A 20476-nucleotide genomic window follows, 5' to 3' on the forward strand; every position below is an offset into this window, starting at 1 on the left:
TTAAAAAACTTGAATAGACATTTCTCCAAAGAAGACATGTGTGCTAGTTTGAAATGATGTATGTACCCTAGAAAAGCCATGTTGCAATCCTAATCCCATTTTGTAAAGGCAGCCCTGTTTCTTCTAATCCCTATTCAATGCTGTATGTTTGAAACTTGTAATTAGGTCATCTCCCTAGAGATGTAATTTAATTAAGAGTGGTTGTTAAGCTGGATTAGGTGATGACATGTCTCCACCCATTTGGGTGGGTCTTGATAAGTTTCTGAAGTCCTATAAAAGAAGAAACATTTTGGAGAATGAGAGTGATTCTGAGAGAGCAGAGCAGAATGACATAGCCTCAAGAAGCAGAGTCCACCAGTCAGCGACCTTTGGAGATGAAGAAGGAAAATGCCTCCTGGGAGCTTCATCAAACAGGAAGCCAGGAGAAGAAGCTAGCAGATGACACTGTTCACCATGTGCCCTTCCAGATGAGAGAGGAACCCTGACCGTGTTCACCATGTGCCTTTCCAGATGAGAGAGAAATTCTGACTATGTTCACCATGTGCCCTTCCACTTGAGAGAGAAACCCTGAACTTCACTGGCCTTCTTGAACCAAGACATCTTTCCCTGGATGTCTTAGATTGGACGTTTCTACAGACTTGCTTTAATTGGGGCATTTTGTAGGCCTTAGAACTGTAAACTAGCAACCTATTAAATCCCCCCTTTTAAAAGTCATTCCGTTTCTGGTATATTGCATTCTGGCAGCTAGCAAACTAGAACAACATGCAAAATGGCCAATAAATGCATAAAAATACTCAACATCATTAACCAATGCAAATAAAAACCACAATAAGATATCATTTCACATCAACTAGAATGTCTTCTTTTAAAAGAAATGGAAAATAACAGTGTTGGAAAGGAGGAGGAGATATACAAACACTCATTCATTGTTGGTGGGAAGTAAAATGATGCAGTCGCTGCGGAAAACATTTTGGTGGTTCCTCAAGCTAAGTATAGAATTACCATAAGACCTGGATATCCACTTCTAGATATACTCCAAAAAATTTTGAAAGCATCAATGTTCATAACAGCATTATTCACAATTGTCAGAAAATGGAAGAAACCCAGGTGTCCATCAACAGATGAATGGATAAGCAAAATTTGTTACATATGTACACTGGAATACTATCTGGTCATTAGAAGGAAGGAAGTTCTGATGTATGCTACAAGATGGATGGACCTGGAAGACATCATGCTGATTGAAGTAAGCCAGACACAAAGGACAAATGCTGCAAGAGCTCACTTATATGAAATAATTATAATAAGCAAGTTAACAATATCAAAAACTAGAATGTAGGTTTCGAGGGGCCGGGTGTGGGAGAGGAATGGGGAGTTAATGCCTAATTGCAGTGGAGTTTCTATCTGCAGTGATATGGAAAAAGTTCAGGCAATGATGATGATGATGCTGGGGGCACAACTTTGTGAATGTAATTCACACCACTGAACTGTGTGTTTGAAAAAGATAAAAGGGGAAATTTTCGAATGTATATATGTTATCACACTGAAAAAACATACCTATAGAACTGTACAAAGAGTGAACCCTAATGTTAGCTAAAATTAACACCAGAATTATAATAATACTGTTTCATCATTAACAAAAGTAATAGAAAATTATATATTGTTTCATCAATGTAACAAAAGTAACACAATAAACCAAAATGTTAATAATTGGGGAAACGGGGGGGGGTATATGAAACGCTATACTTTCTGTATGATTTTTCTATAAAAGTACAACTCTTCTGAAAATTAAAAATATGGAGAAAATACTGCAGAATGAAAAGAAAAGAAATGAAGTGCTGAGGGAGGCTACAATATGCATGAACCTGAAAAGCATCATGGCAGGCAAAGGTCACAAAGGACCTCATACTGTGTAATTCCATTTATAAGAAATGCCCAGAACAGGCAAATCTATAGAGGCAAAGAGTAGTTTTGTGGCTTCCTAGGACTAGGTTTGGGCCTTGACAGACAACGGGGAGTGAAGGTTAATGGGTGTGGGGCGTCTACTCGGGAGGATGAAGAGGTTCTGCAATTGAGTATGTGATGGATGCCCAACTCTGTGAATATACTAAAGAGTGTTGAATTTATACTTTAAGTGAGTCAATCGTATAGTGTGCGAATTACATTTCAATAACCCCATTTAAAAAACTTCGCTAATTAGAAGCCAAAAATAGGAAAATAATCTGATTTTCTTCCTTTCCAGTTTCAAAAATGTCTTTGTTCCAGGATGAGCAGGATTAGGCAATTGCTACAGTCCGAAACTCTAACCAGGCAAAGAATATGAGTAAGTACCCTGTAAATGCCGTCCCCAGGAAAGTAGAGGAGGAGCTCTGCGGGAGGTAAGGCTGAGAGCAGGCTGGCTCAGGAGGAGTAGTACAGAGTTGCTCCAGCAGCACGAACCTGATTTAATGCTCTAATTCATTACAGCTTTAGTTTAATGCTTCATATTCCCACACAGAGTTGAGGCACATTCTGATTTAAGAGTCTCTCTTGGCAAGAGGTTAGCTGGATTAAAGGTAAAAGAGGAACAGGATGAGGGGAAATTTTACTATTTTGTTTAGTGTTTTGATTCTCAGTGTGGCTCTAACGTGAAAACAAATAAAGGGAGGGACAAAAGACAAGTAAATATATTGTTATATTCAGTACAATTCCCTTGGACCAAGAAACTGAGGTTTGCTCAAAAATACTTGACAAGAACAGGATGGAGACAGGGATTTTCATAGATACAAACTTGTGAACTGTTGGGGACTAGGGAGATTGAAGATGAGAATTTGCTCTTTGGGTGGTATATTTGAGTATTCATCAGGCTGAACACAAATGTGCACTAAAGAGCAATAAAACTGTTCAAGGGTAGTGATAAACTCTGGTCATGGGGAAGGAGCAGTACCTGCGAATGTTTTCACATAAAAGGTTAACTTTCCATGAAGCTTATACGCGCAAAAGATTTCACTCAAATAATTCACCTTAGAGCTGGCCCGCTCCATTTTTTAAATTGTACTAGCTTATGAGTCTTTAACGGAAGTATCTACTTGTATCACCTTTCCATGCTTTAAGGAACACTTGGCAACTTACAGCTATTCACTGGCAGAGCTGCAAGGACTGACGTTAAGCATGGAAAACATTTAGCATCCCTATCCTCATCCCATTTTACAGATGAGGATGAGGCCCAGAGGTGGGACCTGACTGGTCCAAGGGCACACAGTGAGTTCCTCCTGACCTCAGCTCCAGGGGGACTGGAGGGCACTCCTCCATGGGCAATGGACTTATCCCTAAAATATGCATTTTCAAACAAAGTTGCCATTTTAAGATATAAGTGACTTTCAGGCAATATTTGAAAGCTATAAATAAACTTTTCATATCCTCTTCAAGAAAAGTCAAGGCTTAGCGTTATATTTTTCCCAAACCAGAATATATAGGATCACTTTAGTTCTTCCCACTAGCATTGAAAAAAAAAAATAGGCTATGTTCTAGTTTGCTAGCTGCCAGAATGCAATATACCAGAAACAGAATGGCTTTTAAAAGGAAGAATTTAATGAGTTGCTAGTTTGCAGTTCTAAGGCCGAGAAAATGTCCCAATTAAAACAAGTCTATAGAAATGTCCAATCTAAGGCATCCAGGGAAAGATACCTTGGTTCAAGAAGGCCAATGAAGTTCAGGGTTTCTCTCTCAGCTGGAAGGGCATGTGGTGAACACAGCGTCATCTGCTAGCTTTCTCTCCTGGCTTCTGGTTTCATGAAGCTCCCCGGGAGGCATTTCCTTCTTCATCTCCAAAGGCTGCTGGCTCGTGGGCTCTCTGCTTCATGGTGCTGCAGCATTCTCTGCTCTCTCCAAATCTCTTTCTCCAAAATGTTTCCTCTTTTACAGGACTCCAATAAACCAGTCAAGACCCACCCACTGGGTGGAGACATGTCGTCACCTAATCCAGTTTAATAACCACTCTTGACTGAATCACATCATCCAGGGAGATGATCTGATTACAGTTTCAAACATACAGTATTGAATAGAGATTATTCTACATTTATGAAATGGGATTTTGATAAAAGCATGGCTTTTCTAGGGGGCATACATCCTTTCAAACCAGCACAGGCTATTTAAGAAAACTCTTGGACATGTTTCTATTTTCATGTCAGCCCCAAATAGAATTGAACAAAAAGCCTGAACGTTGCCTCCTTCGGCCATCTAGTCAACTCAGGGCAGCACACATGAGCTGTAACTCATGTTTCTTCAAGACAAGTGATCTCAGCCAGGTAATATCAATACAAGCAGCAATAATTACTACAGGGGAGCACCTGCCACCAATTTCCCACACAGGTGGCAGGAAAAGTGACGACGAGGTGGTTTTACCTTTGGAGACACTGATCAGCTCTTTCACCTGCAGGATGACTGGGGTCAGAGCTCCTGTCTTGTTTGTGGAGGTGACATAGCTCTCCAGCTTGCCCTCAAATACAGCCAGCTCATCTCTCACATAAATGAACACGCAGAACTCGATGACCATGAACTGGAGACATAGGGAAAAGTTTCAAGGTCTCACCTGGGTCCAGCCCACCATGTGAACATATGGTTCTCTCTAGGTTCAAGGCTCATCCCTCCCATGCATTTAAAACTCTTCTGAAATTGATTCCAGCTACTGGCTATACCAAGCTGTGAGCTCTTTTGAGACAGGAGTCAGCCCAGACTGTTTTCCCCTCTTCAGCATACAAGCCCAGGCCCCTCAAGCGCTGAAGGAACACTTGACACTCTGATGGACTCTGAGTGAGATGCATACCTAACACCAGGTAGGGGCTACTGTGGGGATGATTCCAGGTGTATCTCCAAGGGATGTCCTTCAGAAAGCTCAAGCAATAGTAGAATTGGAGAACGTCCTGCTTCCTCACACATCTCCTGTGTGCCCCTTCCTATTATCATGCCACCATGCTATCAGGCATCCTCTCATCATGCAAGTGCTTCCATAGTTTCTGCTGCCATATCTCTCCAACAACTGAATCTTGTTTAACTCTGATGGTGGAGCTCAGATGCAGTCATGTTTAAGCTGATTCCCAGTCTAGAACAGTACGCTGACCTTCCTTATCCTTTTTCTCTCTTGGAATGACAAGAACTTTATGCCATATCTTGTCTTCTCTTACACTGTGGGAGCCCCCAGGCAGGATGCAACTGAATCAGCACTCTGTTGTCCCTCTGAGGGAGTGCCTGGCACCCACTCCATAGTCAACAAGGATCTGAGAAACTGTGAGTCCAAATGAGTTATTCTCTGCTGCGGAGAACTCTGGTTGTCCATCAAAACCCATTCTCTCCTTCTCTGGACACAGACTGGACTACATTTCCAATCCTCCCTTGTGTTAGGTGTGGTCCTATGACCAGGTTTTAGTGAAAAGAATATTCCACTTCTAGACGCTGTCCACAAAACTCTCCCACGGGCAGTTTTCCTGTTCTTTCCCCTTCTACTGACTGGATACAGATGGTGTGAAGGTCCTCAGGGAAGGTGAAAGCACAGGATGGAAAAATTCTGGGTTCCTGGATGCCCAGACTGTGGAGTGCCACCTCCCGACCTGGAACACCTAACTTGTATTGGTGTGTGGGCAAAATATATATAAATAGCATTAAACCACTGAAATGTTGGGGGTTAATTGGTAGTTAAGTATGACCTAGCTAATACATCCACTGAAAAATATAATCATAGGATTAACTTGAAGAGGCAACATTCTAGTCTATTTTAAATGATAAAAAAAAGAATTTGGCCTTGCCCTTTTAAGAAATTGATTTTTTTTTCTTTTCTCTTTTGCATGGGCAGGCACTGGGAATTGAACCCGGATCTCTGGCCTGGCAGGTGAGAATTGTGCCACTGAGCCACCGTTGCACAGCCCTGGCCTTGCCCTTTTTATTCCTTTATTTAGATGCTACTATTTTGACCTAGCCATTTCAACGAGGAAACCTTTTACCACTAAAATGACTTGATCCCAGTATTGAACAAAATATTAAAATTAGATTGGACCAATATTTTAAATGCTGTTGAGAAAGTGTTTTCCCTAGGCAGACACCAGTACATTATAATTCTTGATTCATTTTTAAGAATTAGCGCTATAAGCCAATCCTAGTTTATTCACTTTTATTTTTAATCCACTGAAGTTTTCTTTTCTCAGGATCATATATTTTTATGTAAAGCACTTGATGTTTTTGCCCATATCATAATTTATTGACTATAGTTCTGCTATTATCACTTTTCTTTAGGGATTCTTCTATAAAGTTGCCTGTCCTGGGTCAACTTATACATATCAAAATGTTTTCAAAATATGTTTCTTCCATCAATTTTTAGTCAATGATAAGTTTTCCAAGGCAGCTTTAACTATTATCATTTTTATTTTTTGTGAAATTTTTTAAATTAATTTTTATTTTTTTAAATACCAAAAAACATGAAACAAACGCAAACATTCATAATTTTTGATCATCCTGTTCTACATATATAATCAGTAATTTTTTTATTAATTAAAGAAAAAAAGAAATTAACACAACATTTAGAAATCATTCCATTCTACATATGCAATCAGTAATTCACAACATCATCACACAGTTGCATATTCATCATCATGATCATTTCTCAGAACATTTTTTGTGAATTATTTTTGCTAGTAATACTCAACATGGAAGTCAAATAGCAAGACAGTAGGGTCAAGGCATTCTACTTCTTTCATTTCCAGACATTCACCTTTACCTGTCTTTTAAGGAACATATCGCTGTCATAAAAGGCCCCACAATCCCCCACCCAACACTGCCCTATTCACAGATCACAAGAGAATTTTCTCAGGACTACGTACGAGATACAGGCAGATGAACGCCAGCACAGTGGTTCCTATCATTCTGCTGGGGAACTGAAAGCAGGGGTCCCACTCGTATATCCTGGTTTGGAACCAAGACTTTTTTTTCTCCCTGTAAATGGATAAAAGCAAGATATGAGGGGCTGTAGTAGGTAAACAAATGCCCAGACTATCTAAAAATAATACCATCTTCTCTTCGCCTTGGAGTTTAGCATAGGGAAAGAGCATTCGTAGTTTCCAGTTTCATTCCCCCCTTTGTTTTAAGAACAGAGACTCGTTTCATTTGGTACAGCAATTCTCCAAATGAAAAGACTACACTTCCTAATCTCTTTTGCAGCTAAGAGTGAGCAGATTAAGTTCAGGCTAATTAACTATGAGCAGAAATATTGGGTGGGACTTTGGGAAGGCTGCTTGGGATCTGACACAGCTGTGAGGGCCCTTTGCCTTTTCTTTTTTTTACTCCATCTTACTTTCTGGCATGGAGACATGATGGCTGGTCCAGGCTGGAGCCCCAGCAGCCATCTTGGACCACAAGGTAGTCTTAAGGATGGAAACTACATACTAAGATGCTGGCCCATAAAGACAGATGTTCACTGGACTGCTGTGGTGGGCAGTCTGTGGTCAGTATGGAATGACTACCTCCAGAGTGCTTTTATAAGAGCAAGGGAGAAATGTATTTCTTGTTTGTGCCCCTAGTTTTGGTTTTCTTCTATATGTAGTCAAATCTAATCCTAACTAAAATACCAGCATTCCCAGTGAATCACTGTGTGACCTTGGAGAATATGCATCCTGTCTTTGGGACATGACCCAAAGTGGCAGAGGCAGGGGTAGGGGTGGCTTGAATGATTTCTGAAGATCTGGTGCTATTAGATCTTCAACATCCATATTTTCTTTTGCCTTTCTTTGGGGGCTTATTGTTCTTTGGGAATTGTCCTTTCTCCAGCCTTCATCCGTGGGGTTAACTGAGGCCAACATGCTTGCCTTGTTCTGGTGGTGAACATGTGACACAGGTGTCACCAATCCAGATGGCTGTAGCAACTGATTCCAAGTTAGGATGTGATCCAGTTGGACCCAATGAAACTCATTCCTAGGAATTTACTTTGAGTGGGTGAGAAGGAAAATTTCTCTTTCCTTTGTGTTTGAAGCCAGGAGGGCATAAGCTCAGAAATTCTGGAGACCACCAGGTGGAGGAAGCCACCAAATGAGCAAAACTGAAAGGAGATTGGGGGAAGGAGACCTACTTCTGTTGACATCACTTAAGCCCCTGGATCTAGCTGTGCCTGAAACAGAACTACCTTTAGCCTTTTCCATTATGCAAGCCCATGAATTTCCTTTTTTGCTTTAAGCCAGTTTGAGCTGAGTTTCCATCATGAGTGTATAGCAGCGTCCTGACTAACACAATGCCCAGCAGACCCATGGACACCACGGGGGCTATCAGCTATCAGGGCTCAGGGGGCCTGGTGCTCTCCCTGAGGTGAAGGAAAGTGTCTGCACTTACGACAGAGGGCACCGCCTCAGGAGCCGCAGCACGTGCTCAGCCTGGTGGACTTCCAGGAAAGGCTTTGGTTCCTGTGAGAAAAGGGGAGAGGTTTTGTCTTTAACTCAGGATCCTCGGGAGGGTGTGTTTTCTGAGAGGGGCAGAGCCATGAACTGGACGGGAATTTGGGTACCAGTCGCCTTCCCAGGCCCCTGTCGTTCCCAGGAGAGAGTGAGAGGCAGGGTCCAGCCTCCTGATGCCCACACACGTACCCTTCTCAGCTGTCTGAGGCCCACCCTTGCTCCTCTCTTCTCTTTACTGACCATGCAGATTTGTTTTATGGAACCTTTTTGTTCCGCTACAGATTTGGTGATTTCTAATTATGGTCCAAGCAATTGTTTCAACAGTGATGCACTGAAGATCCCACCATTTTTACTTTTTATGAACAGCAGATTATTTGATCATTTCTTATTTTTTCAGCATTACTATATATATATATATATAAGACACTTTAATGGGTATTCCCCCCTACCTGGGACATGACTCCCAGGGGTGTAAATCTCCCTGACATGGGACAGGACTCCTGGGATGAGCTGGGATCTGGCATCAAGGGATTGAGAAAACCTTCTTGACCAAAAGGGGGAAGAGAGAAATGAGACAAAATAAAGTCTCAGTGACTGAGAGATTTCAAACAGTGGACAGGTTTTCCTGGAGGTTTTGCCTATGCATTATATAGATATCCCTTTTTAGTTTATGGTGTATTGGAGTGGCTGGAGGGAAGTACCTGAAACTATTGACCTGTGTTCCAGTAGCCTTGATTCTTGAAGATGATTGTATACCTGTATTGCTTTTACAGTGTGACTGTGTGATTGTTGAAAACTTTGTGGCTGATGATTCCTTTATCCAGGGTATGGACAGATGAGTAAAAATATAAGGACAAAATAAATAAATAAATAATGGGGAGGGGTAAAAAAATTAGGTAGATTGAAATACTAGTGGTCAGTGAAAGAGAGGGGTAAGGGGCATGGGATTTAGGAGTGTTTTCTTTTTATTTCTTTTTCCAGAATGATGCAAATGTTCTAAAAATGTTCATGGTGATAAATACATGACTATGTACTGATATTGTGAGCCACTGATTGTATACTTTGGATGGACTTTATGTGCATGAAGTTATCTCAATAAAAATATTTTTAAAAGACTTTAATGGCTTGTTTGGAAATCTTTTCTCTAAGTACAAAACACTTTCTACAAGCCAACTCTTTTGTTCTTGCCACATGTATCTGAATGGGTAAATTTTACATGTCATATATCTCAGTTGGAGGGCAAAAGATCTGATTAAAACCCTAATTGGCCACTTACTAACCATGAGCCTCAGGCAAGTTACATCTTGTCCCAGGCCCTATATAGGTAAATAGAGAAAATAATTGTACCTACTCCTGAAGGTTCTGGTGAGAAATAAAATCAAATCTATAAAGTGCATGTACAGTACCTGCCCAGGACATGCACATAATAGGTGAGGGCTGTTACCATTACAATGAAGGGAATTTCCCTTTTCTTCTCTGCAATCACTAGCAAAGGCAACCAAAGGGCCTTTTATCCATAAAGGAAAAAAAAATATATATATATGTATATTTATATAAATATATTTAGATAAACTTTTGCATTTGGGGAGAAAACTCTCTATGAGCTCCTATCATCCTTAACTTCCATATTCAAACCACAGAAGAGCAGGAGCTTTAGGTAATAACTGAAAAAACTTGAACAGATACTTCTCAGAAGAGGAAATACAAATGGCCAAAAGACACAGGAAAAGATGCTCAACTTCCCTGGCTATTAGGGAAATGCAAATCAAAACCACAATGAGATATCATCTCACACCCGCCAGAATGGCCATTATCAATGAAACAGAAAGCGCCAAGTGCTGGAGAGGATGTGGAGAAAGAGGCACACTTATCCACTGCTGGTGGGAATGTCAGATGATACAACTACTGTGGAAGGCAGTGTGGCGGTTCCTCAGGAAGCGAAGTATGGAATTGCCATATGATCCAGCAATACCATTGCTAGGTATCTACTTAGAGGAAATGAGGGCAAGGACACAAATGCACACCAATGTTTATAGCAGCATTGTTTACAGTTGCTGAGAGATGGAAACAGTCCAAATGTCCATCAACAGACGTGTGGCTAAACAAGCTGTGGTATATACATACGATGGAATATTATGCAGCTCTAAGACAGAATAAAGTTATGAAGTATGTAACAACATGGATGGACCTTGAGGACATTATGCTGAGTGAGATTAGCCAGAAACAAAAGGACAAATACTGTGTGGTCTCACCGATATGAACTGACATTAGTGGATGAACTTGGAGAATTTCAGTTAAGAACAGAGAACATTAGGAGATAGAAATAGGGTAGATATTGGGTAATTGGAGCTGAAAGGATACAGATTGTGCAAAAGGACTGATTTAAAAACTCAGAAATGGATAGCACAATACTACCGAATGTAATACGATAATGTAGGTAATAATTGGCCCATCTTAGCGAGTGTTTCCTTCTCTTAGCACCTACATGACACAGCATTCCAGGTTCTGGCCTTGGGGACATTCACACAACCTTTGGCTCTCCCTCCTTCAAGACACTTGGTGGGACCGTCCTTTCCCACGCACCCAGAGGTGGGTGTGGCCAAGTGACTAGCTTTGGCCAATGAGGTGTGAGGGGAGGGGCATCTCGGAGGTGTGCAGCCGCCGGCACCTCACGACGCTTCCCTTCCTGGTCGCACTTCACCCTGCAATGTTCCCGACGCGGGTCACTTCATGGGCCTGGCTCAATGAGAGAGGGAACAGGCATGGTGGACGTGCGACAATAATGAGGCATAAACCCTGACTGCCTGTAGGGCAGCAAGATTTCAGCCCTGACTGTTACACGTTCACTTTGGAAGCATAGCCAAAGACAGAAATAAGTCAAGGCACACTAAGACACGCGAGCAGCAGCCACATAAACCCCGTGTTCGTTGTCAACACCACCAGTTCCGATGCAATAGTGTGGTGTGGGGAACGGGAAAGACCAATCGTGCCCGGCGTGTCCTCAAGCCTGGAGGACATGTGCCCCCAGCCAGAGAGGCCAGGTGGCACCGCGGGTAAGGGGGAGGCTCAGCAACCGAACTCTCTGGGTTCAGAGTCTCTCTCTGCCTGGCTGGGTGACCGAGGTCAGTCCCACTCTCCTCTCTGGGTTCCACGTTCCTGACCCAGAGTGCGTGTGTATGGGGGGGGGGGTGGCACTGATGGTTCCCCCTGCCATTGGGGAGGGGCGGCCGAAGCCGGTTAGGGGACAAGCAAGCGCTCCGCACTTCGTACTCACAGCCTGGAGCTCCCAGCCCGGGTGGTCCCTCAGAGACTTGGCAAACATGTGCAGGAAGCGGCCCAGCAGGAAGGCGAGGCACAGCAGGGAGGGCCAGTAGAACACGACGCTCTGGAACCTTCCCAAGAACTGCAACGGAAGCAGAGCCCAGGACGCGGCGGCCCCGGGCGCGCAGGGCCACCTGGTGAGGCTGCGCGCGCACCTGCCTGTCCCGGAGGCACCCCCCCCCCCTCCCCAGGCCCTCGCTCTCCTGGGGTCTCTGGCCGGCCCCCACCCCGCACCCTCACGTGACCAAGAAGGGCAGTGGGCTTGGAGTCCAGGCACCTGGGTTCAACCCTTGGCACCCCCGATTTGTTATATAACAACAATTTTCATTGGTTTTTCTGACTAGAATATCAAGTGCTCCTTCTGGAAAATACATGCAAGACAGCAAAAGGAAAGGAAGGATGGGAGGAAAAAAGGAAGAAGAAAATATAAATTCCCACAGTTCCATTAGGCAGGGGGGCAGCTGATGGAAGAATTACAGGTCTCTCAAGCCAAAGGACACACTTTTCCCATGATTTTAGTTTGTATTTTAATTTTAAAAAATCACAATTTTTGCAATGTTATATGCAAATAATATGGCGGCTTATCTTTCGCAATTTAATGACTGTGATCACGTTTCATTACATTTCCTGTAGTATTTCCCAGCCATGGGAAATCAGGATTTGTTGCTGTGATGTTAGGGTGCAAGATAGAGTCTTACTGAAAGGTGGGGGCTTATGTCTCCCCTCATCTTCCTCCCGTGAATGCTTACGGCTTAGATGCAACCTCTGTCAATATTATATGTATTCCATCTCTATCTGTATCTGTTACCAATTGAGATTGTTACAAATATGCAGGTCTGTGTCTTTTAACATTATTATAAACACTTTCCCACATGGTAACAAATTACTTGCAAATATTAATTTTCATGTTACAAAATAATATATTTTTGCATAAACCAAAATTTATTGTCTTTCTTCTAATCGCCGACCTCTTAAGCTCTTTCCAATGTCTCATTTTTATAAAAATGTTGCAACAAATATTTTTGAATATGAGACCAAATCTTTCATTATTCCCTTAAGCTGAATCCCACCCCAATGATTGTTAAATAAATCATATTTTCCACAGGGCCTCAGATTTCTTATCAGTGGAATGGGGATCTCACCAGCACACCCTCTTCAAAATCACCATGAGGATTTGAGGGTTAACCACTGGAGCTGTGCCTAGAACAATGCCTGGCATGTAGCAGGCCTTAGCAAACACTGGTGACTCTGAGGGTTGAATCAGTTCTTACCCTCTCCTCCCGTTAACCACAGACATTTGCAATTTCGAAAGAACCCCTGGAAGACAGAGAGATTTCCAAGGCTCCAAAGCTGAGCATTAACTGCTGGGGTCTCGGGCCCATATCCCGGTGGGGATGGGGAGGGTGTGTCACAGACACAGGTCCGCAGGACACCCCTGAGCCCACTGCAGGGATGTGCAGGGAAGGCCTGGCCGCCACACCCCTTTAGTTCTCAACAGTTATTAATGCCTGGGAAAGACTTGGAAAGTCTCTAAGGGGCTCCCGGGCCGGGGGTCTCCCATGTTCCCTGCAACCCAGTGGTAACACTTCAGGTGCAGTGTGAGGTGCCTCATTCATCTTCCTAGGGGTAGAGAGCTAAACAGGTGAGCCAGGTTCCCCCAACTCCAAGAAGGCCAATGCACAACAAGGCTGCCTGGGGGGCACCAAGTCTGAGTCTCCCGTTTGTAGACAGAGAAATTCAGGCAACAGGAATGAGTGCAAAGAAGTGGGCTTTGAAGACACCCAGACCTGGCCTCAACTCCCGACTCTGAGCTTCCTATGAGTTCCTTAATATACATGGCCTCAGTTTCCTCTCCTGTAAAATAGGCTTTATGATGGCTTCCCCACCGTGCAGGGCTAGTGATGGGGTCAAACGAGGGAACATCTGTCTGGGGATGAGCACCTTGATCAACAAAAGGGACGAAACAATGTCAAGCCATGATGAATGGCTTCAACTCCCTTTTTTTACAGATGAAGAAGATGAGACCCAGAGAGGGGCAGGGGCTTGTCAAGGTCACACAGCAAGCTGGCCATGATCATAGTACCTGAACAACTTAGGTACGACTCACCTGTCCATGGGGACACTTGGCAACGTGAAGGATGGTGACAGCAAACCTGCAGAACAGAAACAGGGCATGGGGTACCTGATTCCCTCCCAACACAGTCCCAGAGCAGCCCCTGTGACAGCACACAGTACCCGCCAGCTGGGAGGTACTTCCTGCCCCTTCTGCCCTCGGACCTCTGGAGAGGGCTGGTTCCCAGGCTTCAGTGTACGTCCCACCCAGATCAGACCCCCTGCTTGTGCCAAAGCAAGTGCACATGTCCTTCACTCACAAGCTGTCATTCAGGACACAACCTTAGAATCTGCAGAGGGCAGAGCAGGCAGGGCTCTAAGAAGCCTCATCCTCCCTCCTCCTAATGGTTCAGGTGTGGAGATGGGAGTCCAGGGAGGGGAAGGGATGTGTCCAGAGTCACACAGCAAGGTACAGAGCCAGGACTGAGACCCAGGCCTCCTGCCTCTCTGGACAGCTCACTTTGTGCCTCAGCACAACCGTCAATATAAGGAATCTCAAGGCCTCTCCTGTCCCTCCACATACATTTCTTGTGACATTTCCATGTGTGCCATGCTCTCAGAGCACCCATGCTGGGGGCAATTCCCACCACCTTTTCCTCTCCAGCTCACAAAACCTGTCAGCAGCTGAGGAGATGAACTAACCTGGATACCCCATCTTCCAACTGTTCTAAAGCATACTAATTGGGTACTTTGGAATTGGAGTCAATGGTGTGTCCACTGGTTGTGAGCCAACTGTCCATCATCCCTGACAGGAAGCAGGGATGGCCCACTCTCCAGTGGGCCTGTGGACCCCAACACCACACAAAAATGCCGGATAGGGGATGCAGGCACAGCAAGGGCATTGGGAGCAATGAAATGAGCCTTGGGGGCTGGAGAGTGGAATGTTCATATCACAGTTTAGTCATCAAATATTCCCTGGGCCAACTCTGTGCGAGAATGCAGTGGCAGGTGCTGAGAGCACAGAGTTCAACATCAAAGGTCAAGAAGGTCTCAGTCTGTAAGGGGCATGGGCCAGAATGAGTGCAAATACATTTATCACTAGACTAGTGGAGAAAGATGATCTGCCCAGAGAATCACAACATAGAGACAAAGAGCCGGTACACATGATCCATGAGTCTCGGTCTTGTTTTCCAGTAGCCCCCAGCTCGGAGTGGAGGTGAGATAGAATGTCTGTTGACTGAGTGGAAGGATAGGTGAAGGTGAGAGTCCTGGGTGAATGGAGGGGCAGCGTTTACCTGGGCAGAAAGACTGGGGTTTCCCTGAATGCCGCAGTAAAGCTCATGGATGTTCTCCTGGGGTTCTGGAGGGGACCTGGGCACCGTTGAGCAGGACCATCCAGATAGGACTCTCAACAGTCTAAAGAAAGGGATATTTCTAATTCCCCAACTTCTAGCAAGAGTCAAACCATGAGAGGCCTCCTGTGAAGCAGACAGAATGCAGGCCAGACCTTCAGAAGCCTCAAGTGCATTCCAAAGAAAGGAACCACTATGTGACCTTGGACCAGACCCCGTTTCCATCCTGGGCCTCAGTCTCCCCTTATGACCATGGCTCCTATGATGGTAATGTTCCTGTGTCAACCTGGCCAGGTTGTGGTGTCCAGTTGTTTGGTCAAGTACAGGCCTGACTATGACCGTGAGGCTATTTCATGTATGTAAGTCATCAGTCAGCTCATTGCATCTATAGCTGATGTCATCTACAATAACCTAAAAAGACTGCCTTCCGCAACCAAAGGGGTCTCATCAGTTGAAGGCCTTAAAGGGAGATCTGATGATTTTAGCAGTCAGAAAGAATTTTTATCTCAAATTCAGCTCGCTTCTCCTGGGGAATTCATCAAAATCTTCATCAGAATTCCCAGCTTATGGCCTGCCCTATGGAATTTGGACCTGACAATCTGCATAATCTTGTGAGCCAATTCTATAATAAATATCATTATGTGTATACAGATTGTCATGGTTAGGGACAGGTGTCAACTTGGCCAAGTTGTGGTACCTGTTCATCTGATTGGGCAAGCGCTGGCCTGTCTGTTGCAATGAGGACATTTCATAGGATTAGGTCATGATCACGTCAGCTACATCCACAGCTGATTCCATTTGTAATCAGCCAAAGGGGAGTGTCTTCTGCAATTAGTGATGCTAAATCCAATCATGGGAAGCCTTTTAAGGAGGACTCAGAGGAGACAGGTTGCATTCCTGCTTTGGCTGGTGAGCCTCTCCTGTGGAGTCCATCCAGGCCATCCATCAGAGTCGTCGGCTTCACAGCCTGCCCTGTGGATTTTGGACTCTGCGTTCCTGCGGTCACATGAGACACTTTTATAAATTTTATATTTGCAAGTGTTCCCTGTTGATTCTGTTTCTCTAGAGAACCCTAACTAATACACGGATATATGCATACATGTATACACACACACACACACACACACACACGCCCATATAAATCCCTGTTGGCTCTGTTTCCCTGGAGAACCCTGACTAACACAGAGTCCTCTTAGGGGAGTTCTCAGGTCAAGGCAGGGTCCATCTTACCAAATCAGAGAGTAGCTGAAACCGAGGATGGCACTAACCAGCCGGAACTCCGAAGAGAGGCAGGCAAAGAAGGGGAAGTGGGACAGGCCGACTTCAAAGCCTCCAATCAGAAGCACAAAGGCTAGGGGAGAGAGGGCAAGAGGTACTGTGAGTCCCTCTTCTCACCTGGATCCAGTGCAGTCCAGACAGGCTGAGGGCCTTCAAGAGAACTTTCAGGACTCAGCGGCTTGTGGAAAATCCCGTTTAGCACAAGTTGGACTAACACAGGATCTCTCTCTCTCACCTATGCATGCATCAAACTTTCCCTGAGTACCTATCCAGTGCCAGGAACAGGGCTGACCTCTGGGGACATGAAGTAAGGTTTGCTTCCTACCCTCGGTTAGCTCACAATCTAATGGGTGGAGGCAAACCACATTAACAAACAAATAAAAACTGCAAAGAGAAAAGTTCTTAACCAAGTCAGCAAATGGACGATTACAGGAAGGAGAAGTGACGTGCACAAAAGCTTCTTGCAAACTATAAAGTGCTTTAAAAGCGTAAGGCAATAATAGTACTATTTCTGCTCTTAACTAGCTGAGACGAACTATCAGGATCGAGTGAAATCTAATCTTTCAAGATGAACTTTACTAAGTGACTACCCTGAGCCGGGTCCTGGGTCAGGCACTAAGGACACAGAAGGATGGACACAGTTCTCACTGTGAGATGCTTACAGTCCAGTAGAGAGATGGGCAGGACACCAAGTGGTGTAATATGTGCATATTCCACTTGCTGTGAGAACACAGAATAGGGAGCCACTTATCTTGCCAAGGGGAAGGTATCTGGAAGGCTTCCTGGATGTAAGGACATTTAGCAAGGCCATGATAATATAAACAGGAATTTGAAAATGGAGAAAAGGGGGAGGGAGGACATTCCTCACCTAAGGAATGGTAGGAAGATGGCTGACTGTGCTTGGTCATTGTGTGAATCTGAGTGATGGATGAAAGGCAGGTAACATTGAGAAAGAGTAATTGCTGCAATGATAGCAATTGCTGTAGCATAATTTTTAATCTCCCTGAATTCCCCTAAAGAAGCAGGCAGAACAACTAGGATGGCAAAACCAGGAACACATAGACAACATCTACAAAAGTTATCTATGTGCCAAGACCCATTTGATATCAGCATGTTAGTAAGAGGAAGTAGAGTGAAGGCAATAGGGCATCTTAAGGCCTAGAACAGACAAATCCTAAATTGCCAGCAGATTTCACTGGAAATTTAAACGGAAACAGCAGCTGAAACTGAGTGAAGTGCTGAAGACTTCAATTCATGCGTGAGTATAAACAGACCTTAGTCAACTCTGAAAGCCCAACAGTATTGGAGGACTGCAGAGACATCAAGCTCATCACAACGTAAAATTTAGATCTGGTGTCAAATAAAAATTAACAGGCACACAAAGAAGAAGGAAAATATGACCTTTAATGAGGAGAATAATCAACCAATCAATCAGAACTGACACACATTAGAATTTGCAGACAAGACCCTTGAAACATTCATTATAACTATGTTTATAGAGTTAAGTAAAAATGTGGGAGATATAAAAAAGACTCAAATCAAACTTCTAGAGATGAAAACTATAAAGTAGTAGAGGAAAATGCAGTGGCTGAAATTTAGGACAAATTGGGCTTTCAGAACAAATGATTAGTGAGCGCGAAGACATAGGAATAGAAAGTATCCAAAGTGAAACACAGAGAGAAAAGTTAATTTTTAAAAATGAACAGATCATCAGTGAGCTGTAGAACTTCAAATATACAAAATTACTATACATGTAATTGCAGTCCCTGAAAAATGGGGAACAGAAAAAATATTTAAAGAAATAATGGTGAAAATTTTTCTAAATTCAATATAATGTTTAAAGGCATATATTCAAGAATATTACCAAACCCCAAGCACAAGAAATATGAAGTAAATTGTACAAAGACACAACATCATCAAATTGCTTAAAATCAATGTTTAAGAAAAATCAAGCTCTCCCCCTAAGATTAAGAACAAGACAATTACTTTTGATCTCATCACTTCCATTCAATATTATGTTGGAGGTTCTAACCTATGCAATTAAGCAGGAAAAAGAAATAAAATATTTCAGATTAGAAAGGAAGAAGTGAAACTATCCATTCATAAATGACATAATTGTCTATATAGAAAATCCTATGGAAACTGCAAAATGTTCCAGAGCTAATAATTGGATTTAACAGGTGTGCTCTATTAGTAGTGAAGAAACACTAAAATTAAAAATATGAAATAGAAGGGGTATGGTATATACAAGTTTTTTCTTTTTATTTGTTTTTCTGGAGTGATGCAAATGTTCTAAGAAATTATCATGGTGATGAATACAGAATTATGTGATGATATTGTGAGTCATTGATAATATACCAAGAATGGAATGTTCATATATTAAGAATGTTCATGTTTGCATGTTGATACGTTTTGTCAATAAAAATATTTAAAAAAACATTAAAAATATGAAATAGGTATAAATCTGATAAAAGGCGTGAAATACCAGGCCACTGAAACTATAAAATATTGCTAAGAGAAATTAAAGGAAATCAAAACAAATCGAAGGATATATCATGTTCATGGGTCAGAACGCTCACTATTGTTAAATGGCCAATTCTCTCCAAACTGATCTACAAATTCCATGCAATCCCAGTTAAAATCCCAGTATTTTTTGTAGAAAATGACATATATTCTAAAATTCATACAGAAATGCAGAGGATCTAGAATAGCCTAAACAACACTGCCAGAGAATATCATAATTTGGGGGACTGACACCAGCTGATTTCAAGACTTATAAAGTTATAGTAATCAAGATAGCATGGTATTGGTGCAAAGATAAATAAATATATCAATGGAACAGAATAGAAAGTTCAGAAATAGACCCCCACATACATAGCCAATTGCTTTTTGAGAAAGGCACAAAATGAACAAAGCAGTCTTTTGTAACAAACATTGATAGAACATCTGATTGGACATACAAATGCAAGAAAAAGACAAAAAACAAAATCCTTCAATGCATACCTCACACTGTATTAAGAAATGAACTCAACCCTGGTACCATGGGATTGACGATGCTGTCCTGACCGAAAGGGGGAAAAGAAGTGTAATAAAATAAGGCTAAGAGAGTTTAAATAGAGTCAAGAGACTATTCTAGAGGCTACTTTTATGCAAGCTTCAGCTAGATATTGCTAATTACCATGGTTTGCCAAACTACATAAATATTAAAAATTTCAGTTCTTCAAAAGAGACACTTGGGAGAATGCAAATAAAAGCCATAGATTAGGAGAAAACGTGTGAAAATCATGTATCTGATAAAGGACTTAAAGCCAGAATATATAAAGAACTCTCAAAGCCTAATAAGAAGTAAACAATCCAATTTAAAAAAAAATGGCAAGTCATTTGAACAGACATTTCATCATAGAAGGTATAAGTATGGCAAATAGGCACACAAAAATATGCTCAAATCATATTTGGAAATGCAAATGAACACCACAATGAGATACCAGTATACATGACTCAGACAAATGGACACAAGGAAACTTTTGGGGTTGATGTTTATCTCCATTATTTTGATTATGAGGATTATTTCACAGGAGAAAGAATATGTCAAAACTTATCAACTTGTATGCTTCTAAGAGGCATGTAGTGGTGTATCATTATGGTTTTATTTGCATCTCCCTCATGACTAATGAGATATTGGGTAGACATTTGACTTATTACAGGCTGGGAGCCTGGGAGAGACATGTGGGCTGGGCAGAGAGGTCTGGGAGTTGATGTGAAGGGATAGCTGTATCTGTGGATTCAAGTCCCTTCTTCAAGGACAGCATGAGGCCTGGAGAAAGAAGAGGCTTCACATGAATGCCCAAAAAGTACGACTGTTCTTTGAGGAGGAAACCTAGGCTTTCTTGATAGTAAGAAGGCAGCCATGGCTATAGACTCAGAAGAGATTTTGGGGGGTGAGTGATGGAGAACCTGCTGTCTGAGCCTTTGTTCTACCACATCTAATGAACCTCTGCATTTAACTAGGAGAAAGCCCCCAAACAAACTTTGAGGCTTTGTGAGCTAATAATTGACCTAGGGCAAGTA

The 20476-nt window shown here is 42.7% G+C and overlaps 1 protein-coding gene across 5 annotated transcripts in view; it reads right to left on the minus strand.

Moving 5' to 3' along the window:
- The window catches only part of LOC143673317 (stimulated by retinoic acid gene 6 protein-like), a 57399-nt gene that overhangs the window by 19933 nt on the left and 16990 nt on the right, over window positions 1-20476 (minus strand). For all 5 annotated transcript variants that reach the window (XM_077147642.1, XM_077147643.1, XM_077147641.1 and 2 more), the window contains 6 exons: window positions 16361-16481; window positions 13834-13879; window positions 11680-11808; window positions 8344-8414; window positions 6846-6957; window positions 4381-4534 (listed from right to left, as the gene is read on the minus strand). In XM_077147642.1, the coding sequence (XP_077003757.1) occupies window positions 4381-4534; window positions 6846-6957; window positions 8344-8414; window positions 11680-11808; window positions 13834-13879; window positions 16361-16481 (633 nt within the window). The remainder of the gene's footprint in view (window positions 1-4380; window positions 4535-6845; window positions 6958-8343; window positions 8415-11679; window positions 11809-13833; window positions 13880-16360; window positions 16482-20476) is intronic.

The sequence above is a fragment of the Tamandua tetradactyla genome, chromosome 2 (assembly GCF_023851605.1).
Source record: "Tamandua tetradactyla isolate mTamTet1 chromosome 2, mTamTet1.pri, whole genome shotgun sequence".
NCBI lineage: Eukaryota > Metazoa > Chordata > Mammalia > Pilosa > Myrmecophagidae > Tamandua > Tamandua tetradactyla.